Genomic DNA, 26993 nt, shown 5'->3' with positions numbered 1-26993 from the left:
CCAGAGTGATTGTACCAGTTTGCAATCCTACCAGCAATGGGAGGAGTGTTCCTCTCGCTACGTTGTTGCCAACATGTGCTGTTGCCTGAGGTTTTGATCTTAGCCATTCTGATTGGTATAAGGTGGAATCTCAGGGTCATTTGAATTTTCATTTCTCTGATCACTAAAGACTTTGAACATTTCTTTAGGTACTTCTCAGTCATTTGAGATTTTGCTGTTTTGAATTCTCTGTTTAGTTCTGTACCCTATTTTTTGATTGAGTTGTTTGGATTTTTGGTGGTCAGCTTCTTGAGTTCTCTGTATATTTTGGATATTAGCCCCCTATTGGATGTGGGGTTAGTAAAGATTTTTTCCCAATCTCTAAGTTACCAATTTGCCTTATTGACTATGTCCTTTGCCTTACAGAAGCTTTCCAATTTCATGAGGTCCCATTTATCAATTCTTGATCTTAGAGTGTGAGTCATTGAAATTCTGTTTAGGACATTTCCCCCTGTGCCAATGAGTTCAAAGCCCTTTCCCATTTTTTCTCTTCTATTAGATTCAGTGTATCTGGCTTTATGTTGAGGTCCTTGATCCACTTGGACTTGAGCTTTAGGCAAGGTGACAAATATGGGTTTATTTTCATTTGTCTACATACAGTCAGTTAGACCAGCACCATTTATTGAAGATGCTTTCTTTTTTTCCATTGTATATTTGACTTTGTCAAAGATCAAGTGTGTGTAAGTGTGTGGTTTTATTTCTGGGTCTTCAATTCTATTCCATTGATCAACATGTCTGTGTCTCTACCAAAATACCATGCAGTTTTTATCACTATTGCTCTTTAGTATAGCTTGAGGTCAGGAATGTTGATTCCCCCAGCAGTTCTTTTATTGTTAAGAATAGTTTTTGCTATCCTGGCTTTTTTGCCTTTTCAGATGATTTTGAGAATTGCACTTTCCATGTTTTGAAGAATGGTTGGGATTTTGAAGGGGACTTCAGAGAATCTGTAGATTGCCTCTGGTAGGATGGCCATTTTTATTAGGTTAATTCTGCCAATCCATGAGCATGGGAGATCTCTCCATTTTCTGAAATCTTTTTCAATTTCTTTCTTGAGAGACTTGAAGTTATTGTCATACAAATCTGGAAAAAATCAAACTCAAATCTATCTACCAATACAGTCCTAGAGAGGTTCCTAGAAGAAAAACTCCAGCACAAGGAGGATACCTACACCAAAGAAAAGACAAGATAGTAAACATCTCACAGCAAAGCCAAAAGGAGAGACCACATGCACATAAAGTCACCTACAAATACAAACATACAGTCATCTACAGGAACTAACAGTCAATATTAGTGGACTCACCTCACCTATGAAAAGACATACACTAACAGATTGGATACACGAATAAGATCCAGCATTTTGCTGCATATAAGAAACATACTCCAATAACAATGACAGGCATTATCTCAGAGTAAAAGGATGGAGAAAGGTCTTCCAAGCAAATGTTCCCAAGAAATAAGCTCAAGTTACCATCCTAATATCCAATAAAATAGACTTTCAACCAAAATTTATCGAGCATGATGTGGAAGGACACTTCATATTCATCGAAGGGAAAATCCACCAAGAAAAAGACTCAATTCTGAACATCTATGCCCCAAAGGCAAGGGCTCCTATATTCATAAAAGAAAATTTACTAAAGCTCAAAATACCCATTGAACCACACACAATAATAGTGGGAGACTTTAACACCCCACTCTCACTAATGGACAGGTCACTGAAACAGAAATTAAACAGAGACATGGTGAAACTAATTGAGGTTATGAACCAAAAGGATTTAACAGATATCTACAGAACATTTAACCCTAAAACAAAAGAATAGACCTTCTTCTCAGTACCTCATGGTACCTTCTCCAAAATCAACCATATAATTGATCACAAAACAACCCTCAACCGATACAAAAAGATTGAAATAATTCCATGCATCCTACCAGATCACCAAGGACTAAGGCTCATCCTCAATGACAGCAAAAACAACAGGAAGCGCACATACACGTGGAAACTGAATAAGTCTCTACTCAATAATAACTTGTTTAGGGAAGAAATAAAGAGAGAAACTAAAGACTTCCTGGAATTTAATGAAAATGTTGATACATCATACTTAAACTTATGGGACACAATCAAAGCTATACTAAGAGGAAAATTCATAACACCAAGTGGTCTGGTAAAGAAACTGGAGAGATCTTGCACTATCAACTTAACAGCATACCTGAGAGCTCTAGAACAAAAGAAACAAACACACCCAAGAGGAGTAGAAGGCAGGAAATAGTCAAACTCAGGGATGAAATTGACCAAATAGAAACAAAGAGAACAAAACAAAGAATCAACAAAACCAAAAAGCTGGTTCTTTGAGAGAATCAACAAGACAGATAAACCCCTAGCAAAACTAACTAAAGGGCCCAGAGGCAGTATCTGAACTAACAAAATCAGGAATGAAAAGAGAGACCTAACAACAGAAACTGAGGAAATTCAAAAAATCATCAGATTCTACTACAACAGCCTATACTCAACAAAACTGAAAAATCTAGATGAAATGGATGGTTTTCTAGACAAATACCACATACCAAAGTTAAATCAAGAGCAGGGAGGCCATCCAAATAGGTCCATTTCCCAAAAAGAAATAGAAGAAGTCATTAAAATCCTCCCAAGGAAAAGAAGCCCAGGGACAGATGGATTTAGTGCAGAATTCTACCAGATCTTCAAAGAAGACCTAATACCAATATTCCTCAAACTATTCCATAAACTAGAAACTGAAGGAACACTACCTAACTCTTTCTATGAAGCCACAATTACTCTGAACTGAAATTTCTTATAGATGAATTTTTTTCCACAACCAATCCCAGAGGAAGTTTAGATCCATAAGTCATAGCTTATGACATAATTACAGATACCCTAGGTCCTTTCAGAGCTCTGACTCTACATTTATAAGAGCATTTCATTATGTCAGTGGATGAGGTTACTCAAAATCTTGGAGATTTGGAAAGAGAAAGGTAATGTTTTTTTTTCATATATATACACACATATATATATATATTACACACATACATATATATTGATCATTAATACATATGTAGTCCTTTAATACATCTGCTGTAAACCAATAAGAGCCAAATAGCATGACACCTTTGAAAGCACACGGTGCCCATTGCTATTTATAAAACCTTCGCTTCATTCTTCTCTGCCTGGTGGAACATATTTGTCTTCAAAACATTCCAATAAAGAATTCTTTGCTCAGTTCCTGCCATCCCCATTGGTAGTGTCTGTCCCTCGAGCAACTTAAACACTTTGCTGTTGTGCATTTTATGATTAGAGGTGCCTCAAATTTGCAGAGTGTTTGCTCTGAACCCTTATGTACATCATTTTACTATGTACAAAAGTCTTAGGAGTTAGCCACTCCCTTTTACTGATGGGAACCCAAAGACACGATGAAATGTTTTCCTTATCCTTACAAATTCATATCAGTCAATCACGTCTGCAAAACAGCATGCCAATGTTTGTTGCAGGAATGACAAGATGGATGACAGGAATATGGGTATCTCGGAAGAGGAACGTGTAACCTTGCTAGGGTAAGGAAGGCAGAAAAACCTCACAGGGCAGATATTTAGCCCAGGACTTCAATGATAAAGAGGCATTTTCTTTACAAAATAAAAGCACATTTTCCCTTGATTTCATTTTTTTGCCTTGTATGATTCTCTGTTTTCAAAGTGTGAATTTAAATTGTTTTTCACTAGAAAAATTGAGTTGCAAGGAAAATCCTGCTCCTGTTATCAGAGAGAACTTAGGATACCTGTGGTACTGGAGCCTCATAATGTTTATAATGGAGCTTTGCCGTGATTGATGGTTTAGTTCTCTCTATAACTGTGTTTTATTTCTGAGTTTAGAGAGGGAAAGCCTGGGAGACAACCATTAAATCCATTGACTTCCTTAGGGATCATGGAACAGGCTTTATAGAGTGGAGTGAAGGACTGAACTTTACAGTGCTAGACTGAACTCCCTCAGCAACAAGACAGAGCGACATGCCGAGGAAAAGCAACTGGCTATGGGACAAAACCAGAAAAAGCTGGTTGTGTTCCTGGGCAGAAAGAGCACCAGAGTCTCAAGATTTGGGGGCTGTGGCTGGGGACTTCTGCTTTTGCACCGAATGTGCCTTAGTAATTCCAACACTGACCGTGTTTCAAAAATCTCATGGTCAGAAAAGACTCACACCACCTTTCCCAAGTGCTCTCTCCTTCAGATTCAGCATATCTGGGAGGCACTGTGCCTTCCCTTCTCGTCTCCTCCCTGCCAAGCCATCTTCACTCTTAGCTGCCTTTGTCCAAATTTACTGTTCCCTGGGGGGCTCACTGACATTCTGGACTACAAGGCAGGAAGTCCAATGCCCTGTCCTTTCATATGGCCCATGACAAAGTTGGGAGTGACTAGAATCTGTGCCTTCTCTGTTTCCCCTGCAACCCAGAGAATGAAGCATCTTCCCAAAGTAACCATTTCAGCATGCTTGTCTCTTCAGTCCCTCTGGTAATGGGAATTACATGGAAGACAGAGTCAGTGAAATATAATACACGATTTTTATCACAGTAGTTTCAAGGAAAGCATAATCTCTCTTTAGAGAAAAAAACTAATTACACAACATACGTCCAAACAATCCCTAATTTGTGTTTCTGAGTTGAAGCAAATCATAAATTCACAAAAGCCCAACCAATGAGAGTGATTGCATCAGGAGACATTTTCATTGAGGATAGGGGGATTAAGTTGAGAGCCTAAACTACCTACTAGAAGGAATTTTACAGGACAGAAAGTAGGTAACACTCAAGAGATGGAAAAATGTCCTAAGTGATGAGATCCTGGGGATTATGTGAGGAGCAGGGGTGGACAGGCATGAGTGGAACAGCAAAGTTGGAAAATATGAGAATGTCAACTCAAATAAAAGAAGGGTCGCACAAGACTGAGGCTGTAACTGCTCAAACTTCTGTGACCATCAGGTCCCCAATGGAGAATCTTTAGAAGGGATCCTTCTTGGTCTCTGCCAGATAGTGGGTCACTTACTGCTGAGAGACATTATCTAGAGTTCTGGCATATATAGTCCAAGGTCACAGCATCAGAAACTTAAGTGTCTGATGAATCCTGCTTTCTTGTCATACTGGACATTGACATCCCTTGTGGCATCACATCATGAAAGTGGCCTCCAGGCCACTTTAGTATGTACGCTAAAGTGTAACTGTCTTCCAAAGGCCCCATCTAATATCATAACCTGGGGTTTGTTCAGGTTTCAACACATAAGCTTTAAGGGAAGTGAACACATATCACAACAGGACCTTTTCTAGCCCAAAATTTAATTTTGATGAGGAAAACATTTCTTGCCATAGTTTTGTCATTGTGTTGATTTAAACCTTCTTTAAAAAGTTTCATTTGAATACTTGGTAAAGTTAGTCATTAAAGTTTTAAGACATGATGCTGTCTATCTTTCTCAAAGGACCCAAACCAATTTTGGCTTGGGAAGTTTTAGATATAATCACATTAGGTCTTCCTTCCGGAAAAAAATAATGAGAAAAATTCCTGTGTCCAACCACTAAAAAGAGTCTCAGGGGTAATAGACTAGTGCACTTTTTACCCATCACCCTAAAGAGCACAACAGTGAGAGCGTATGTTTACTCACTTGAGAAAATGGCCCTGTTGGGTACTGAGCAGAGGAACATAACCTATTTTCAGAACCAGAGAACCATAGATTACAAAGCCGAACCCTGACTGCCCTAGGAGAGTTAGCCCAGGCACAGGAGACCCTGCTGGTTCCAGGACCAAGGGTCTAGGGTTCTTCTGGATGTCTTTCCCTGCAAAGAGATGCACGTGATGCTCTTTCAGTGCTAAGAAGCATCTACCATCCACCCTCTCCTTTCATACAGCCATGGGGCGTCTGTGTTCTCTCAGCTTTATACGCAAACCTAAGGCTCAAAAAACGTGAGTAGTTTTCTCCAACTCACATGGCACATCTAACCCTAAACCTGATTATATTTCTCCCAATATGTAGTTCTGGGCTTCTAATTTATACAATGAAGCCTTTAGAGGTTGTTTCAAGTAAAGTGCCATAGTAGAAAGTTCTCAGAGAATTGACATTTCTTAAGGGCAGAGTGAGTTTTAAGTACATGTTCTTATTCATACAAAAAAATGTGTACTTCATGAGGTCAACAGTGTGCAGGGAACTCTGTGGAAGCTTTTGAAGAAGAGCTCGAGAGGCAAATAAGGAACATAAATGTGAAGGTGATTGCAGAGTTTGCTCTATGCCCCAATGGGATCAGGTATGGATTTGTTTTTACCATTAATCCCCATGTATGCAGAAGCTAATTACCACAGGCAGTATGTAAATTATCCTAATTTGCAGCTTCCTAAGGTTGAAGGTTGTGTTTGTCTGGCTGCTTTAACTGCTTTACCTCTTGGTTACAAATATAAATACTCTCAAATAGTAGAGACTAACGTAGGCTCCGTAATTTAAAATATTACTTTCAGAATCCGTAAGAATGACACCGCATCGCACTCACCTTGGGAGGTGAGCTGACGAAATGTGTGTGACTGTTTCATCGGTGACCTGACTGGAAGCAGAAATGGAGCTGTTCGCAGGAAGCTACCATGGCTAGGGAGGACAGTCAGCCTCCTTCTGATGGGAAAAATGACTTGAAGGAGGAGGCATTCTGATACGGGTGGAGAGAATGTCACGTGGGTACCGCTCACATGTATGTTTTTGTGAGTAAAGAACTGGCCAGTACTGTTGGTTATCCAGAGTATGACAAAGACACCTTCATCTATCCCACTCCCTCTTCAAGATTTGTTCACCACAGGACTGCAGATTTTAGTCCTAGTCAGTATTGGTTCAGAGGTAGCAATAGATCAGGTCCTACACAGAGATCAGGCTAGCCCTCTCCTCTATCTGGCAGCAGAGAGCATCTCCCCATGTCTTTGTCTATCCTGGGAAGTTCCACTTGAGTTTACAAAGCCATCCCTTGTCTGTCAGTCCAGTTCAAAGTCACTTGAATGACTGCAAACCAACACAAGAGGCTTAATTGCAACGTGACAGGAGCAGAAGGAATTCAAGAGTAGCACAGTCAAGCACTGCGAGTGTCTACAGCCTCAGCATCAGGAGGGCTAAGAATTCAAGGCCAGCCTAAGTTCAATGACAGAAGCCAAAATTTAGGAAGGGGGTTGTTTTCTATGGCTTGGCAAATATAACCGCACATGGATCTTGAAAATATATTGCCCAGAGTGCTCTGTAACATGGACTGCAGGAGCTCAAGGATAGAATTCAATTTTTTTTTTTTTTGCAACAGAAATGTAAGTGTTTTCTTCTGAATTAAACAGTTAGGCCGTTACATATTTTATACTTCTGATACTGTCTTCCTAGATTCTGTAAAGGACGATGCAGAATAACCTTATTTTTATCTTTCTGAGACTACAACATTACTATTGCCATGAGGTTGTTTAAGTATATTGTAGGGAGCACGGTGTCAGCATCCTTATCAAATGAATTCCCCATTTTTGCATGCTTTCTATACTTGATGGATATTAATGCTTCTAGAATTCATATACTTAATCACACTGGCACACCTTACATCCTTTATAAATAATAAGACATATATTTTTACATGCAATGAAATGTGTTCATGTTTTCCCATAAATAACATTCCAAATATCCCAGTCTCCTTTTTAACATTCCAGTTATGAGAAAATGGGAACTCCTATATAACGGTTTTGAAACTCTACCGAATGGCTCACAGGGAATATAACAGCATTGCCCTTCTCCCATGCTCTTGGAAACCTTAAATCTTTTCCACATTGGGTCAAGTGTCAAAGGCATTCTTAGTTTGTCCTAAATGTGCTTCTTTGTCCTCAAACCATAGTAAAGCACTGTCGTCAGTCAGAGGCAAAGGAACCATGTGTTTTGAGGAATCAGATATAAATGCTATGACATCCAAGAGGATTAATTGCCTTTCTTGAGACATTAGGAAATGGTTGTATAATTTTTAATTATGCACAAATTTCAAACTTTCCATCAAAGTCAAATTATGCTGATGTTAGTCAAACCTACGATCGGCATTGATTCAAGAACCTGCTGATGGAGTGAAAATACACAGAAACTTGTTAACAAGAGGTACAATTATCTGCGTCTCAGCAAATAGCGCCAGAGTGGCATGTAATCTACTGAGCTCAGACAGCCATGGCGAGTGAAGATCTCTTTCTTCGCTTCCCCGATAGTATTTACAGTTGGAAGCAATACATGGCTGCAATCTAAGTGCTGCACCTAAAAAGGGGAGCTGATGGCTTGATACTTTGTTTCCTGACACTGTGAACAGCTACTTTCTTACCCACAGCCTGCTCTGCTGTGTTAAGACTGGGGAGCAGCACAGAGCTGTTGTCTCTGAGCAGCAACCCTGGAAGATTTTCTGCATTGTTTAGGTTGTTTTGTTTCTTGATAGACATGCTGGGTGTTAAAAACATAGGACTGAAAGTTGTGAATTATGGGTCTCTTTCTTTGTTCTTCTGCTGAGTATTTCAGTGCCTCTCTCTCTCTCTCTCTCTCTCTCTCTCACACACACACACACACACACACACACACACACACAGTGTAGACAACTTCCTTTCTAGTCACCAACTATATACTTACTACGCACCTTCCTAGAATTTATAAAGAAAACCTTCCTACACACTAGCTTGTTCTACTGAAGCTTGTTCTCCTACGTAAAACCCTAAAAGAATTAAGGAAACAATGACAAGCCAGGAAACATGACTATGAAAGTATTCCCCCTAAGAAGACACTTGAACAACCATGCCACCGTGTAAATATGCCACACACTGCTAAGAACTGAAATTTCAGGGTAGATTTGGGTTTTTAATTCATTCGGTTTCCTACAAGGGATGCAGCTCTCTGTGACTGAACACGCTCTGTAATTTGAATACCAAGTTTTCAGATTGCCGGCTGTGTGACTCTGGATAAACTGTTTAAATAACCTTTAAGCAGTGTCTACATTATTAAATTGGGAAAATTTAGATGCAATGCCATGCAAAAATGCCAGAACATATTAGATCCTTAGTGTGTAAATTAATTTTCCCTTTTCCTTATACCACCCTTTAGTTCTCAAGCACTTCATGGGTAAAGCCATTGTCAAAAATGAGCACTGTGTTAGAAACATGGATCACCTGGACAGAATGCACTAGTAACCAAAGGTGTAGATGTCATTTTTGTAAAAATAACACATTTATTCTAGGCTCCGGAAACTAGGAAAATGACCCTTAAAACAGTAACAATCAAAAATATTAGTAAAAGTGGGCAATGAAACTTAGTGACCGAGGACCAGCAAGTAAAATCCACTCAAGTACACAAGCTTCTTTTTATGTCGTGGTGGTTTCTGCCCATGTGGACCACACAAAGAAGAGGACTCGAGCTGAGTTCTGCTGCGGCTCACTTTCTCCTGTGGAGACTGCAGCGATCCCATCCCAGTGTTGTTAAACCACAGCAGATGGCTTCCTTTTACACCCAGTGCTGTCAGCGGAATGTAAATGTGTCTCCTCACAACACTGAAAATACCAAGGCTGTGTGTTTAATCTGTGCTGTTCAGGCAGGGTGACCCTGAAAAGAACGCGAGCTCCCAGCACGTTTGGAGAATTGGCACTGATCCTGGTAAACAGGATTGGGGAGGATTTCTCAAGGTGGTGACTAATCACGGATTTTTTTTCCTGGGGTTCCTAGCCCAGACACATCCCTGAGATGAACAGTCCACATGGTGACTGGATTGAAAAATTACAGGACCCAGGGAAACTCATTCCAAAGGAGTAAATGGGTGTGATCTAAGGTACGGGAATCGTTCGGAGGATGAATTAATTCCAAATTCCTTTGGGAGATTTAAGAAAACAAAAGCTCCCCCAGATTTCAGATCATTTAACATAGTAAAGGTAATATTCTTTTTTTAACAATCACTTCAATATCCTGGGGGTATAGAGGGACAGTGTCAAATATTGGCATGCTGCAGATGGGACAAAATGTCCTTAGCCATAACGTTGTCTGGAAAGAAAATCCTGTTTTGAGACTATTACTAGCTAACTGGACAAGCAAAAGTATGATGAAGGCACATTATTTAATTCCCTTAAATAGGTCTCAGCTGAATCAAAAGTAAGAGCTCTGATCTACATTTTATTAAAGTAGACCTTGACAACTGACCAGAGGTGAAGAGGTGTTTTTTGTAACTTGCCCTTGACACTTTGTCACGAAGGGGCAGGGGTCTTCTGCTCCCCACCCTCTATTGACCAAGTGTCAGCTACATTATTTCACTGTACATCTCACACAGACTTAGAGACTCAGAAATGTCAAGTGTAATTTCCAGCTGCATTATCAGATCTAATTTTTAACAGTCTATTATATTTTGTCTTAATTTTATGGATAAAGAAAGATCTGTTGTAGTTTGACAATATTTTTAAGTTCATAGGAAATGCTGTTAGATTTTGCATTTGCTCTCCTCCAAGAAGAAATACTTAAGACTCCTCAGTGCTAATAGAAACAAAGTATTTACCCAATTGGGCACTTGAACATTGAGGTAAACTGTTAGTAAAGTCAAACATAATTCTTTTTCTTCCCCCAACCCTGCTGATTTTAGACTTTTACCCATTTCAAATACCAACTTTGGGAAGGACTCTTCAGCTCTAAAACTAGGTACAGCTTTAAGAACTCCTCGAAATGGGAAGATTTCTATCTTTGCCGGCTGGGAATGCAAACCTACCCCACCTTCAGCAGCCCAGTGCCCTCTGTTTAGATGCACTAAGTCTCAAACTTGGAAAAGCAATGTCCGTGCTGTGAAAAGCTCCCCATTGCGGCGCCATGCACATCCTTCATCTTCCGAAGGCAGAGCTTAAACCCGAAAGTCTGATAATTTGATGGAAGCCGACAGTGACGATAGAAATAGCCAGTCCCAGGATTATTTACAGGAAGGTGCAATGTGCAGGCATCCATCAAGGAAACACTAGCAGAATGGGTTTTAGTTCTACGTCTTCTCCTTAAAATAAGAATAGACTAAATGGCACAATAGATTATATAAACAAGGACTTCAATGACAGGCTGTCAAAGTTAAAGTTATACATTTTACATGGGTGACTTGACGCCATACTCTATCACCTACACAAGGGGAAGCCAATTTGATTCTGGTCAATAAAATACAACCCCTGGAGCTGAGTTGGGGCCAAGCTGACATGGAGTGGCAGATTCTGACTATCTGCCATCCACTTATTCTGGGAGGGGATTCAACAGGAATTGGCACTTGCTACCATCTGGGGTGTGTCCTGTAGTTAAGTCCAATTTGATTAATAAACACTTAGCTATGTCAAGGGGACGAGGCAGCCGCTCGTGCCCCCATGCCGTCCTTGCTCCGGTAATTTAGTGCAGGTCTGAGTCTAAGTGGGACTAGTGATTCAAAAGCTGAATTTACTGCAGTCTCACAACTGTTGAAAATTAAACTACATGTGCTGTAAGTTAGGGGTTTACCAGGCTATGTCATTAGAGGAGGCTTTCACCCCCCACCCCAAAGGTTGGAATCTTTGCTGAATTACCGACGGACTTATTTGAATGTAGACTTGGACCAAATAATTTTCTGATAAGTTGGTCATAAATCCTCAGTAAAATAAGCTTGGTGTTCTCAGCGTATCTATTGGCTTTTTGATCATTTTTATGGCCTTCCTTTTACTGGTCAAATTATCCTTATATGCTCCTACAGCCTCTCTGACATGGATTAAGTCAACACAAACCAATGGACCTTCATTACTTTGGCAACTGGTTTTGATTTGGGGGCAATAAATGCAATGACACAGACTAGATTACCTCTGCGGAAGGAATATGCGATAAGCCACGGGGATGCCAGAAATTTCGCTCTCCCCGCCTCCCCCCGCCACCCTCCCCCATCGTATAATGTAAAAAGAAAGGAAAAAAGAATCCACAGCACCCTTCAGCCTGCTGAGGAAAGTTGGAAGAAAGAAAGAAAGGTGGATGAGAAAAGAGCAAGGTACAGGTTTTATTCTAAGAAGGGCAATGGACACGCAAGGGGATGCATTGACACTGAGCGCCCAGGATTGTCCGTCAGTGAGAGCATTTGCTGTGGAATGAAAGCACAGGGGGGAGGGTAATGGAGCAAGCTCTAGAACAGCCAGGGACAGGGCAATGGGAGGAACATGAACTCCAGTTGGAGGTACAATCTCATAAAGAAAATCAGAAGGAAATGGGGGAGCAAAAGAGCCTTCCCCGAGATCAGCCAAGTTTCTGAGATTTTCGCCACCTTTGTTTGGCCTTCTCTGCGCCCATCCTTTATTTTTTCAAGCAGTATCGGTTGCAGGCTTCACACTTCACCACCTGGTATTTCAGCAAGCCTCTTCTTTGACAGCAGGCTTTTCTCTTCAGCTACAACACTGCTATTTCACCCAAGAAATTTAAGTTCTCATACACTTCATATTTTGATTTCTACAGTTACCTAATAATGTTTTTTTAAGTCTCCTTCCCGAATAAACCAGGGTAAAATCAACTGCACTTAGCTGTCAGTTGTCATGGGCCTCAGTATTACTCAAGTTCAAAGTGTCTCTCTGCTTTTTAAATTCATTTGATGCTGAATATGTCCTAATGTTTGAGCTTATGTATAAAATAATTGACACAATCGTTGATCACTTCCTAAAATGTATATACTATGGCAGATGTAGTTTATAAGGAAAATCAATCTTAAGAGAAGACTTCTTGGCATATGAAGATACACACACACACACACACACACACACACACACACCACCACCACCACCACCACCACCAACAACAACAACAACAGGAATAATGAAGCCAGTGTTTCAGATAACCGGCACAGACAGTATAGATTAGGAAAAAAAGAAACAGGAGAAAATATACAGGAAGCTACTCCCCAATTCACTGAGGAAGAACAAATAGAGCTGCCCGTGATGTCCACAAGTTGTTCTGTGCCTAGGATGAGTAAGAGTCTCTCTAGCCACTCTGCTCCATCCTGCATTTGTGGCCCTGCAGAGGGACCTGCCTAACTAGGAAATATCCCAGTACTATGGCCATGTTTGTTGTTCTCCTTAAAGGAAAAGGATTATGATATTTCTTTCTGCTTAAAGAGCTTCCCCTCATCCTCTCAGCAACTGCCTCAGAGAAAACGAAGCCATGCCAAGAGCTCAACCTCCCTCCTAGACATCCTTTATACCTACCTCCAGCCTAGCATTTGCCATGCAGAACACCGATTGCTTGTGGATTTGTTCCCCAATCCCCGACACACACACACACACACACACACACACACACACACACACACACACAACTATTGAACAGTGAGAACCTCTGTTAGACAATGGTTATTACAACTTCATTCTCTGCCTCCAATATCTTACAGGATCTCTGCGGCTTAGGAGTCATTCGGTAAAAATGCAAAAGAGTGACTGCATGGCCAGATGAGGAAATGGCCCCACCCTTAAACATTCTGGGCACTGTAGAAGTCTTCTTGTATGTAAAAATAATTTAATAATGCATCAAGCAGTTCGATGAGCCTTACAGCTGTGAGTCAATAGTGAGTGGCCAACCACTTTGTGCAAAGCTCTGCGTTTTGTATTATTGGAAAGTTCCAGAGTAAATAGATACCCTTTCCTCATAGTCGTCTGGGGTAGAATTTTGCCTGTGAGCAGTAGAACAAATGAGTAATGTTCTAAAAGTGGAGAGGACTGATTGAAATCCTGTCCTGCTGTGCTCTCTGGTGAACTGGAAAATGGCACCAGCAGATGACTCCTGATTCTGATGTGGCAAAAATAGAGAGTTACTTTGTTGCGGAAAGTGGGTGCCATCTAGGCTGTAGCCAGAGACACTAATCCTGCAATTTAAAATAAAAAGACTCACATAGAGAGAAAATAGATTTTAAAATTAGCAATTTAGACTGGCTATGCTAAGGTGTGGTGTGGGTTAGTTTTTACAGGTGCCTAAGTCTGGTAAGGTCTGGTTTCGGTTTTGGTTTTAGTGTTTTGATTTCCTTTGTTCTTTCTTCGGGCTATAGGGGTGGCAACTCAAGTGGAAGAGAAAGTGACTGGAGGGTAAATTACTCAGCTAGGTCAAAGATAGCGTTTACTAAACCAGGTCTAGGACTATGGAAATGAAGAAAAGACAAGAGAGAGTGGCGGAGGAGTTGGCTTTGGATGGGTCTGACCCCAGAGTACCGAAGAGAAGGAATCAGGGTAGAGACCTCTAAGTGTTACCTCTAAGTGGTATTGCATCATCCACACACACCGGATCACTCATCGGCAAACACCGATTTCTAAAAGGAAGCACACAGGGAGTACGAGCAAGGAAGCTTTTCTGAGACAAACACGGACCTTGGTAATGGTTTGATAGATTGCCTAATGGATGCAAAGAAATATCCAGGTCTCGGAAACTGTTGCTGGTGGCAGCTTCCTTACTCTTTTAGTCTTCAGTAGCTCCGCTGCCACCAACACCCCAGGAAGTAATTACCTAACAGCTTTACTGGGAGCCAGGGGAAACTGTCTCCTCCTTCTGTGGAGTACAAGCTTAGGTTTTGGAGAGATTTAAATCTCAGGAGAAAGGAAGTGTTTGGGAAGTGAGCAGCTCCAGAGGTGCTGCTGCTGGATGGGTACTTTGTTCACCCCTGTCACGTGACCATCATCCGCGGGTGGGATCCGCACTGTTCCAGTGCGTAAGGGAGAGAAGGGAGCATGGAGGGGAAGGAGAGAGAAGTGAGACGACGAGCATCTGTACCTCAGCGGAGTTCCTGTGGCAGCAGGGCATGTGGACAGTGGGCAGACGCCACAGCACCACGCACTTGAGAGATTAAAGCTAACTGCAGGTAAAAAGGGTGACCCCAGGGAAGGCCTTCCTGGGAGGGTGACAGAAAATAGTCACACCTCCATCATCCATCCGCATACTGGGAGAATTAAAGCTGTTTTTGTGTAGGAAACATCTGGCAAGCCCCCAACCCAAGGTCAAAAGAAACGGCAAGCTACTATCTCTAGTCAATAAATTTGTAAGGCATGTTGCAAGCTAAGTGAGTTTGGAAGACTGGAACTTGGTTTTTGCATGAGAGGAGAGATAATTTTTATTCATGAGGTCTCATGTTCCAAGGCAAACAGTGATATTGTTCATACCACCTGTTTCGAGAAGTAAAATATGAAAGCCATGTTCTTCAGACTCCTAGCTGCTTTTAGCTTTTGCCTAATTTCTGTGTCTAAAGTTGAAAAGAGTCAGGAAACGGCACAAAACTTAAGTCATAGTGATTAGCCCCGAAACTCCAGCAGTCCTGGACTTCCAGGGAGCTCATGGTTTGAAGCTCAGATCTTGGTTTGCTGAATTCAGGAATTGTGTTCCTTTCTCGTCACCATCACAGCACATCTGGAATGAGCATTTTTTCCTGAAAGTCTACAGAACTAAACAGGCCACAGTTGGGCTAATGAGTGTGTAAGTTAACTTTATGCTGGATCAGTTCATATTTTTCTCATTGATTCCCATACAGCCCCCAATATAGACCCGTCGGCAGTGCCTGGCATGGACACCCATGAGAAGGTCCCTACTTTCCAGCTTGTGTCTGTCTGAGACTGTCCTATATCAGTCTTGTATTTTCTTTTTTCTCCTGGGTAATCCTAATTTCAAACAGCAGAGCTGTAAAGACTTGCGACTATGTGGTGAGCGTTTATGAGAAAGACTTTATATTCCGGTGAGGGACTTTGAAGGCTGCCAATTGCATTCTTACACAGTTCTGTGGGGAATGGAGGGGGACGTCACTGTTTAGATGTTCTCAACAACCCCAGAGAGAGCTGTGTTTTAGGGAGCAGCAGACCCAACTGATGAAGATGTGGGTACAGTTTAAGTGCCAGCCCTCCTCAGCTGCCTCCTGTCCACCGTGGCTGCTCCTAGGGAGAGGTGTATGAGCTCTCTGGGGCCACTGTTTCTTCTCTTTCCTGAGTCTTACATTCGGTAGAAGGAACATCTGGTTAAATCCCCTCCTTGCTGTTTGAGAACAGTTCCCAAGTCTCTTCCTTTAAATTTTCAGTACAGTATTCCCCCAACCCCCAAACTGTAAAGTGAACAGTGTATTTATAGTTAAAAATTGGCAGCTGTCACAATAATAATCTTAAAAACAAAGCTCTGGCACAGTCAGCATTACTATGGAAACGCCTGTTTCTAGCAACTCGCTGATAAGATGCAGTTCAAGGATTCAGGCCTGCATGGGAGTGTTTCACCGTCCATAAGTGAGGATCTAATTGTTACAGTGGGGATTCCCAGGAGCTGCTCTCTCCAGTCTTAAGGCTGGGTTCTTATCGCTTCCTTTAATTTGGCAAGAGAGTTGACGTGATGCCTTTCTACTGCTTTTGATATGCAGGTACAGATAAATATTCTAAGCGGTGTTTGGAAACAGTCGTGGGAAGTAATTTTTCCACTAACCGCCAATTCACATAATAACGTTTTATGGTTATTTGCGCAACATTTAAATGTATACGTCACGCACAACCAAAACTCACAGGACGAAGCTGTACCCTAGACTGCCATCAAGTGACACAGTTTCTGTTTTAAGACACAATCCCCACACCTCATTCACTGTCTCTGCATGTTCCTACTCACCGGACATGGAACTGAGCTTCAAGAAGAATTTGAGTCAATTCAATCCACCATAGCCTTTTCCAGAAGCCAAATAGCCACTATTTTTAACCACAAAGGCTCATTAAAAAAAAAAAAAGAAAAAGAAAAGAAAACCAGCATCATCACCACTCGGTGGCAGTTCATGGGGGTGGGGACAAATTCACAAGCAGCCCCTGTTCCAGGTGGCAGATGTCAGGTTAGAGGTGAGTGTAAAGGAGGCCAGGAAGAAAGTGGAACTCTTGATTGCTTTTTCAGTTCCACATTTGGGAGAATGACCTACCTGGTAACACCATCCATTTGTGACTCTCTTCACTTTAAATGAACACTGGCAAGTTTTTTGTTTTTTTTTTACCTCCCGCTCCTTGAAAGAGTGAGGTGAGTCTTCATAAAAACCCTTATGGCCCCACAGTTTTTCAAGGCTGCTTCTAATACACTTATTGTTCCACGTTCTCCCAAATGGCTACAGCTAAGCCAAAGCGTTCAGAATCAAAGCAAAACATTTCTTTACTTAGTTCTAAGGAGTTAAAGATAATCACAGTTTAGTTGTAAATAATATGCACGTGTACATTTTAAAGATACCAGCATGAGAATGGGACTATAGATCGATGAAAATCTTTTAGAAAAGTAATCTTTATTATATAGTCTCTTTAAAAATTATTAACCTGGATATACCATTGCAAGGAAATGCTGACAAGCCCAGTGTTAGAACATGGCCTGTCCCTGCCGTTCTGGTCCTATCTTTTGAAAACTGGATCATGAGTCCATGTATCGTTGAGGTTTGAGTTATCATAGGATCCATCTGGTTCTATATTCATATAGGATTGTTGAAGAATAACAGAGTAAACGATAGCCCTTCAATCATGGAAACTCAAAAGCAAAAAGTCTTCAAAGCAATTTCTTTTTTTTTTTTTTTTTTTGGAGCTGGGGACCGAACCCAGGGTCTTGCGCTTGCTAGGCAAGCGCTCTACCGCTGAGCTAAATCCCCAACCCTAAAGCAATTTGAAAATGCTGTTTACTTCACCCCATGCTTAATGCCATGGTTTGAGAGAGTCAGGAGAATTATTTCACCAAAAATTTTTTTTGCAGGAGACCTAGAGTGGCTGCTTAGGTTCGTAGATGGTCTTCATGGTCAAGTGCTGAGGTGTTCCTGTACAAATCAATAGACCTGGAGATCCTGGACAATAATATGCCCTGTCTGCTGACAGCTATTGAGAACACACAGCCATGCTTTGTATAGTTTAGGCTTTTGTCTATTGTTTAGTCCCATCTTTTAGTATATGTGTTGCCCAAGTGAGCCCAGTCCCATCTTTTTAAGTCATTAGCAATACCCATCTTTACAGGGGAATAAGCAGTTCTCCAACTGTGAAATAAGTTGTTGTTGTTCACGTAAATAAGAGGCAAAGCCAGGAATCCAAGCCTAGCCTCTTCCCCTTAACCACGTCAGTGTTCAGCCTAGAGTGGCAGAGGTGTAGCCAGAGTTCAGCTCTTGACATCGCTCCCTCATTCGTTTCTCAGGGTGGTGAGAGAGCTACAGACAAGGTCTTGATTTCTCACAGGCCACCAAGAAAGGGAAGCAGGTTTGCACAGGGAAGTGTGGGCACCATCGAGGTCTCAGCCCAGGTTCCCTGTTACCATCTCCAGATATATTGTGCTAGGGCATAGGGGTTCTACTTCCCCAGGATAATCAGTCTTTCTAGTGACACACAAAAGTGTCTAGAAACATTCAAAAAACAGAAGAAAGCAAAATGATTTGTCTCCTGCCTGTGTGGATATAAGCGTCCTATCTCATTCATCCAGGACAACAGCTGTTTACTCCCAAAAGGACACAGCTGAGTTCGGACAGTGACAACAACACCTTAAGAATGCTTTGTCTTAAAGCCCCAGGGAATAGTGCCAAGGGTTGTATGCTGGTCTACAGGTTCTTCTGATTTTGTCTAACCTCCTCTACCCTCTCCCCCCCAAACCCCACCCCACCCCACCTCTCTCTCTCTCTCTCTCTCTCTCTCTCTCTCTCTCTCTCTCTCTCTCTCTCTCCAATCTTCCCTCATCCATCAGATGTTCTTTTTTCCCCATCCTCAAAAATGAAGATCTAGATTCAGCCTTGATATCTTTGTATTTTTATATTCTAGCTTATAGATACCTACATAATTGATATACACTGATGAGTAGCTGAAAAGCTAGAAAACCACAAAAGAGCAAGGTTTATAGTAACTAGATCAAAGAAAACATTACAGGGACATCACTGTGTGGTATTGATAGTATTATTTGAACCAAACTCTGGGACAATAGCAACGATAAAAATGATTAAAGACAGCAAGGATATTAAATTGCCCAGAACATTTAAACACTGTCTGCATAGGTAACATTCTGTTGTCTGTAATGAGCAATGAGACAAGGCTCATACAGATAGCTAAATGGAAAGTGGGAAGGCAAAACAGCTTATTCCTGCTTTTGTGCTCCAGAAGTAGTAGTCTCAACACATTATTTAAACAATCCACACAGTACTGCCTCTCTCCTTAATGTTTCTATGCATATTCCTTATAACCTAGTGCTAAACCGAAAGATTGCTGCTGCTTTGCTAAAGTAACAAACACACTGCGATGGACATTGTATCAACCTCTGTGTACTAGGAAAACCCATTGCTGTCCCGGAGGGTTCTTGCTGATGTTTCTGTGTCTGGGCTCAGCATGAAACACAGTTGCTTTTACAAACATCAGTTGTTACATCCCATCCAAATCAAAATGATGACCCAGAAACCGATTTTGAAAGTCGCCCATCAGTCTTCCTTCTCTAGGGAAGTGTTCTTCAAGACCCAGCTAATTTAATCTTTCTCCCACAGGCTTTAAAACAATCATGTTGTTGCTTCAAAATCATAAGCTTGAACAGGGGAGGAAACAAATCATGAATGTCACAGTCCAATAAATTTAGGATGATTTTGCACATATATGGGTTCATCTTTTTCTGTTTAAATGAAGGATCTTAGTCATCCAGACAGCAGCGCTGAGTCAACAGAGTATTTCACACACGTTTTCTCACTGCAGACCTTAGAGGCTACGTCGAGCGCCGTGTGTGCATGACTTGCTAATCAGAAAAGTCTGGAACTCCCTGGTCTTGTTACACTGCTGCTCCATCTCCTTGGTATCCATCCCATAGTACCACCATCCTAGCATGAACCTTTGCTCTAGAACTCACATAATCATCCCTTCAATCCTTGCAGTTGGCTGATGACAGGCTCGTGGGCATTATCACCGCCGTGGGCTCCGGAACGTTGGTCCTGTTATTCATCCTCTTGCTTGCTGCAATTGTTTCTCTTATCGCTTCCAACAAGAGGGCGACTCAAGGAACCTACAGCCCCAGTGGTCAGGAGAAGGCCGGCCCTCGAGTGGAAATGTGGAGCAGGATGCCGCCCCCAGCACTGGAAAGGCTCATCTAGGAAGCCCCCTGCTCCTCTCAGAACAGAGCAGAGCATGTTGAGTACCCTGGTCATGCCGGACCGAAGGTGGTTTTACATCAGTAGAGATACTTACTGGAACTGTCGGAAGGGTTTCCATAGATACCTCATAGACCTTCCTGAGGGTTCGCCTTACATGACTGTTTAGTTATGTCATCCATTCACAGAAGAGTGTCCCTGTGTCATGTCTGTCAGCCTCAGAATTAGCAAACCATCTTCCAGACAGAGAACACAGTATTTTAGAAAAACTCCAGAGGCTTCCCCTTAGACTCTTTCTTGGGTAATCCACATAAAATGATTAGTAACTAAGTGCCGTTAATTCTGTAGAGCCAAGAAGAAAAACTAGAATATAACTTTCACTTCTTATTTTGTAAGGAAGGTTTTATGCTTTGCTTTGGTTTGATGTTGTTTGTTGTTGTTGTTTTACTGACAGTGACTCATTATATAGACCAAGCTGGCCTCAAATCACATGGACCCTCCTACTTCAGCTTCCTGAACTCTGGAAATATGTGTGTCCGACCGTGTTCAGCTTAATTTTGAAACTTCTATCCTATGGTAAAAGATTCCAATGGGACCTGAGGAGATCCCCTAAGTAAAGCAAGGGGTGTGTAAGTGTCAGAACTGGAGTTGAGTCCTCCTTACCCACAGAAGTGTCAGGTGAGTATGGCCCCTGCCTGTCATCCTAGGCCTTAGGAGGTGAGATATAAGGGCTCAATGGAGCAAGGTGGTTAAACTGTTACAGCAGATAAGTTCTGGCTTCAAGTGAGAGACATGACTCAATATGAAAGGCAAACGGTGAGTCAAGATGACTCTGTATGTCAATGTCTTGCCTGTACATGCATGTGTACACATTTACATGTTTGCCCAAACATGAGACCATATGCACACCACTTATAGATATAACACACAGGTGCGCGCGCGAGCGCGCGCGCACACACACACACACACACACACACACACACACACACAGAGAGAGAAAGAGAGAGAGAGACAGAGACAGAGACAGAGATAGAGACAGAGAGACAGAGACAAAGAAACATATACATTCTGATCTAATTGTGCATAGTAATGAGAGTATGCTTTATCCTTCAATCACAGATTTAGAGAAAGTTATGAGAAGTATGTATGGTTTAAAACATGACTCAACCATAACATAAGATTGAAATAGAGCTGTTCTGCCCAAGCTTGCCTTTGTTGTTGTTCCTTCAGTAAGTTGGTTGATTGGTGGTTGGTGGTCTGTCTGTCTGTCTGTTTGTTTGTTTGTTTGTTTGATTTGCCTGGGATATTACATGTAAGAGAAGTAAAGAACAATTGAAGAACTTGGTTATGAATTACATCTTTGCCTACGTCATTTAGAGTCATTATTCTTTATGCAGATTTGCTTGCAGTCAGGACACTTCCTAGACAGAATTTAAGACAGTAAGAAAATTGTTTGCCAAGTCTGAAAACAGAGGTACTTTCCTCCAAGGAACTTTTGATAATGCCCAACAGAGATGGCATCTAAAGAGGACCCTGCAGTGAGATGGGCACTTGTGCACCCTCAAGGAGAAAATATTGTGCCTTCTGTTTGCCTATCATCTATTCTGTGATGGCTGTATCCTATATATGCTTTGAAATGCATGTTACACTGTTATAGTATAAATGAAATAAAATGGAAATATATGTACATTTATATTGGACATAAGCTAAATGAAATGACATAAACTTTAAGTCTTTCCCAACGACTGTCAATGCAGACAATCATGGAGCTTGTTTTGTATTAGCAGTTTCCCCACAGTACAAGAAGTCCTATAACTTCAAATGTGGGATCATGGGATCAATCACTGGATTCTCTCCCAAGAGCCATTGCTTTCTTTAAAACCTCCTGTTCCTCAGCTTCTGTTGTCAGCTGAGTATCTACAGAAGAGATTTCCCTGTTTCCCTGTCTCTGTCTTACTCCCCGCACGCAGACACTTGTTTCTCCTTCCCACTCAGATACTTCACGCCACCAACATGGCAACAGGCTTCCCTGAGCTCTCAGATTAGAACAGGAGACAACCATCTTGGACAACTAGGCCTCTTGGCCTTCCTCTTGCCTCTCTTCCCAGCCCCGCAGTACCTTTCCTGCTTTGCCCCAGTTAGCCCCAACTGTGCTCTGTTTCTTTCCCCACAGCATCTTTTCTCTTTCTGTTTCCTCTCATTAGACTGTAGTTGGTCGGGGAAATTCGTTTTATGGGAATTGTTGTCCAGCAACATGTATCATCTTGAAGAGATTTAACTCAGTGAAAGTGTGACCAGTGTTTCCTGAGTATACGAACACAAACCAAGTCCCAGTGAACTCAAGATGCGTGCCTTCTAGATCAGTGAACTCCCTCAAGATATGTGCCATCTAGCTCTATAGCTGATCTAGGGTCCTAATCTCTGATCCCCCTCAATATTCAAATTGTGTTAAGCAAAAATTCCAGAAGGCAGATGTCTGTGGATGTCTACATGTGAAGTATGCCAATAGATACATTTTTGAATCCCACTGGGGCAATAACCTGTTAATAGAAGGTTTATAGAGGAAAAGCAAAATGAACTTTTACTTAAAAAATTCAATTTCTGAGTTTTTTAAAATACAGAATATAAATTGGTCTAACTGGTATTAGCACCAGTATGGAAAATTAGAACTAACTCCAAAAGTAATGAAATTCATTTAGGAAAGATGTTGAATAACCCAGTTTTTAACCTTCCTTTGGGATAAGCTTAATGTCACCAACATAAATGCTACATACATATACACGGACACATGCAAGTGGTCATAAATTATGAGTGATTCAATATTGAAAATGTCCCAACATGTACACAGTGATTTCTTACAAGCTGCCTTAGCTCACCGAGTATGTGTATCCAACACAAGCAAAATAGTAAAAACACTCAACGCTGGCAGAGCTAAAGAATTCATCTTACAAAGGATTTGCACCAAATGGTCTTTAAAAGGAAGACTTCATCTTAAATCCAGAAGTCCAACTCTGACATCACAAATGGTGTGCCCTTTAGCTCAGATTGCCTCTCTTGCTGCTCATATTAGGATGATGCTTTCCATTCTCTCATCTCCTGCTCACCTGAGGGGTGGAGTCTGTCTTCCCCCTGAATTTACACTGGCTCTGTGATCCGTACTACTGTTCTAGCCGACAGGATACCCTGGAAATGAAACTATGGTGCTGTACTACCTTGAGATCAGGCACCAGAGCCTTGCAGCTCATAGAAGGTGTCCCAAAGACTGCTGTGTGGCAAAGAAGTCTGGAGGGATTTGGGGGAGGTGGGAGGCAGCGGGAGGGAGAGTGTGTCATGCTGTCTGAGCTTGCTGCCTGCTGTGTTAAGTCAGAGAATGAACCAGTCATGGCAGATTCCTAAGAGTCAGTCATTGTTGAAAGCACTACTTAAAGGTTCCAGGGTGCAGTTATAGATAACTGAGACACAACCACTCCTATCAATGAAGTAGCTAAGACCAATGTAAGTGCTTCTGTGGTTGATTTGTCCTGAGTCTTCTGTATTTATTTGCATAGCGACAACACTTAGTATATTATTAAAGGACCACATAATTATGCTCAACTTCCCTCTGAGTGGTGAGTTTCCTCTCAGGTCCAGAGATGCTAAGGGTCACAGAGGCTGCAGTACAGCTCTGGTATAGTGGACACCACCCTCCTCCTTCCTGTCCAGAGAAACTGTGGTCCTGGGACAGTCCATGTGAAAGATACATCTGGTGTGTGTTTACAAGGAGCAACAGAAAAGCTGCTGCCGGAGGCCTCTCATGTGGCTTCTATAATCACCATGAGGACAAAGGGCATCCGGAAATGACAAGTGACTGTCACTTAAATCAGGCGTCAAGCTTGCCCCCACGAAACTCCTTACATGACTACTGTTCAGCAAGTCCTCTTTCCTCTTAAAGAGAGAGGGAAATGGTCCCAGGGGCCAACTCTGTTCAGTCACTGTTACCATGATTGAAATCAGCATCAGCTGCAGAAACTGAAGAACAACAGTCATGGGGCACAGAGGCAAAACTGGAAGGCATCAACGTTGTGATGAGGATTCTGAGGATAGGAAGGGATCCTGGCTGGACTCGCTGTGATGCTAGTGTGGTACCAGGCTGTGCTAACAGATGCTGCTAAATGAAATGCATTATGCCTCATCTAAGCAGGAAACAATGTTGAAAAGAAGACTTTGGCTTTTATTTTGGACAGTTAGGGGGTTAAGAAACAGGTTTCAATTGATGACTGGTCCTACCCAGGCGAATTGAACTAATCTGTGAAATGAGAAGCACGTCTCCATTGCACAAACACATTGTAATGATTATAACTGAAATGGGCCTATCTACAGTAAGCACACTTGGTAGATGGAGTACCTGTTGTCCCCGTGGCTAAGGATATTGAACACTTCTAAATATATTTATTCGCCATTTCTGTTTGTTGTTTAGGGAAACTTCAAGCCAGTTCATTACTGTATTTGTTGGCTATAGCATTTTGGTATTTAATTTTTGTAGTTCTTTATACATTCTGGATATTAATATGAGTCTGAAGTGTAATTGCTAGATTTCTCCTATTCTGTAGGCCATTCACGCACTCTGTTGACAGCTTCCTTTGCTGTATAGAAGCTTTTTAATTTTGTATAAATCTCGTTTGTCCACTGTTGGAGTTATTTCTTGAACTATTGGAGTCCTTTACAGAAAAATCTCGTCTATTCTGTGTTTTGGGCTGTTTCCCTGAGAACATTAGGTTTGGTTGTTTTGTAGATGCAATGGTGCTGTTGCTGATAGTGACTACTGAGAATTTTAGGATTTCTATGAGCATCAACAAAAAAAAATATTGATTCCTCTATCCTACTTTCTTTACCTTCCTTGTGTTTATTCAATTTCTGGCTGGATTTATGCTCCACGGTGTTTGATTCAAGCAATGAAATTTTCAATTCTGAAGAGAATATGACTTTTGATTTCAACCTACTTCCAGTGAACGTGAAATTTTCAATGCTTGGAATTGTATTGACCAGTGATGACAAAGAATTCATGTTTTTAATTTTAGCCCACTCCTCTGTGATTTGATACCCAGGCTGGAACACTTTCTGTGCTTCCAGAAGCCTGGGAACAACACCTGTCAAGTGTACTTGGCAGGGCTCGCCTGAGGCGAGCTGCTTTAGGAAACAGACATGGGGACTCTCCTTATGTTGGGCAACGGCCTCCCTTCAAAAACTGCTCCCAAGTACATCTTCCAGCTCTAAATGAAAATGTCTTGGAGTTCTTCACAGTTTGCAGCTTGAAGTTCTTTGCTCAAAAATGATTGAAATAAGGCAGACCCTAAATAGGAACATTCATGTGGCGTTAAGAGTCTCCAAAAACATTTTCCAGAACTCTGTTTCAACCCAGCCCTCTGGGTCACATTTGCATACAACATGACTCCATTCACTCAGTGCCTGCTCCCTGGCCACTGGAGAACGTCCACATTAGTTTTTCTACAGCAAAGCTAACAGACAATGTCCACCACTTGAATTAGTGATAGATGTTTAATTTTTTCAAAAGAAGCCACAGTTATATTAACCCCAGAATCAAGAACATTTTTGTTTGAATCATACACTGACAGAGTATAAACTCATGTGAATGCTTTTATTATTTATTTCTATGCTCACTACTTTTTATTTTACCGGGTTACATAAGGCCATTTTACAAAGTACACTTTAAGCATGCTCCCCTGTACCCTTGTACCTCCATTTTCTTTTCTTACCCTTCTATCTTTCTGTAAGTCCTCCTGGTCTCCCTGGACAGACTTAATTCTAATTTCATACCACCTGTATATAAAACCTAGGACCCATAAATGTCATAAAACATATGACATTTGTCTTTTTGAGCCTGACATAGTCACTTAATGTGGTTCTCTCCAATTAGATTCATCTTCTTGCAAATATTAAAACATTCTTCTTCTTTATAGCTGAGAAAAAGGGCATCTTATCCACAGGTCACATTTTCTTTATTGATTCCTCTGCAGGATGGGTTGGCGCCATAACTTACTTAATGTGAATAGTTCTGCAATATATTGATATTTAATAAGTATCTCTGTGAAATGTTGACTGGAATCTTCAGGGTAAACACCTAATAATGGTATATTGGGCTATATGGTGGGTCTCTTTTGTAAGTAACCTCCGTCATGGTTTCCATACAGATGACTAGTTTGTATTTCACTATCAGAATAAAGGGGCTCTCTTTTGCCTACATCATTACCAGCATTGGTGACTACTTTTCTTGATGATTGTCATTCGGACTGGTGTGAGATAGAATTCTAATGTGGCATAATTCTCATTTTTCTGATGGTTAGTAGCATTTAATATTTTTCACGTGTTTAATGCCCATTTGCTTTTCATGTTTTGAGAACTATTTCATTAGCTCCTTGACTGATTGGACTGATTTCTTGTTATTTGTCTCCCAGCCTGACTTCTTTAAAAGGAAATGTTTCTACATTCAAATGTTGAGGATGCATTTAAAACCACCAGGAGTAGGTTTAATTTGAAATTTTTTATAAAGAAAGCTCCAGTTAAGTCTAACTTAACTTGAATTAAGGGATAAAACCTTAAAGAATGATTTTTAGGGTAAAATCTGTAGATATCAATGTCCCCATGTAAAGCCAAATTCAATTTTTCCTAAAAGCATTTGACTTTTTTTTCTTCAAATTCATTGATATTTACTTCTGTGAAAGAGAAAAATGGAAATCTGTCTTGGTTTGTGATTAGAATAATATTTAGTTTTAATTCACTGTCCTTCCACTGACAAATACTAATTGAATAACTAAATCTTACATAACAGGATTTAAGTGTCTCAAATAGAACAAAGATAAGGATAAACTACTTTACTATCT

At 41.2% G+C, this 26993-nt stretch overlaps 1 protein-coding gene across 1 annotated transcript in view; it reads left to right on the top strand.

Annotated features, from left to right (window-relative positions):
* The window catches only part of Crb1 (crumbs cell polarity complex component 1), a 187088-nt gene extending 166710 nt beyond the window's left edge, over positions 1-20378 (top strand). Inside the window, exon 12 of the mRNA NM_001107182.1 lies at positions 19903-20378. Within this exon, the coding sequence (NP_001100652.1) occupies positions 19903-20118 (216 nt within the window). The 3' untranslated portion in view covers positions 20119-20378. The remainder of the gene's footprint in view (positions 1-19902) is intronic.
* The last annotated feature ends 6615 nt before the right edge of the window (positions 20379-26993 follow it).

Source organism: Rattus norvegicus, chromosome 13 (assembly GCF_036323735.1).
Source record: "Rattus norvegicus strain BN/NHsdMcwi chromosome 13, GRCr8, whole genome shotgun sequence".
Lineage (NCBI taxonomy): Eukaryota > Metazoa > Chordata > Mammalia > Rodentia > Muridae > Rattus > Rattus norvegicus.
Note: the sequence above shows the minus strand (reverse complement) of the source record. Positions and strands in the feature narration are given on the sequence as shown.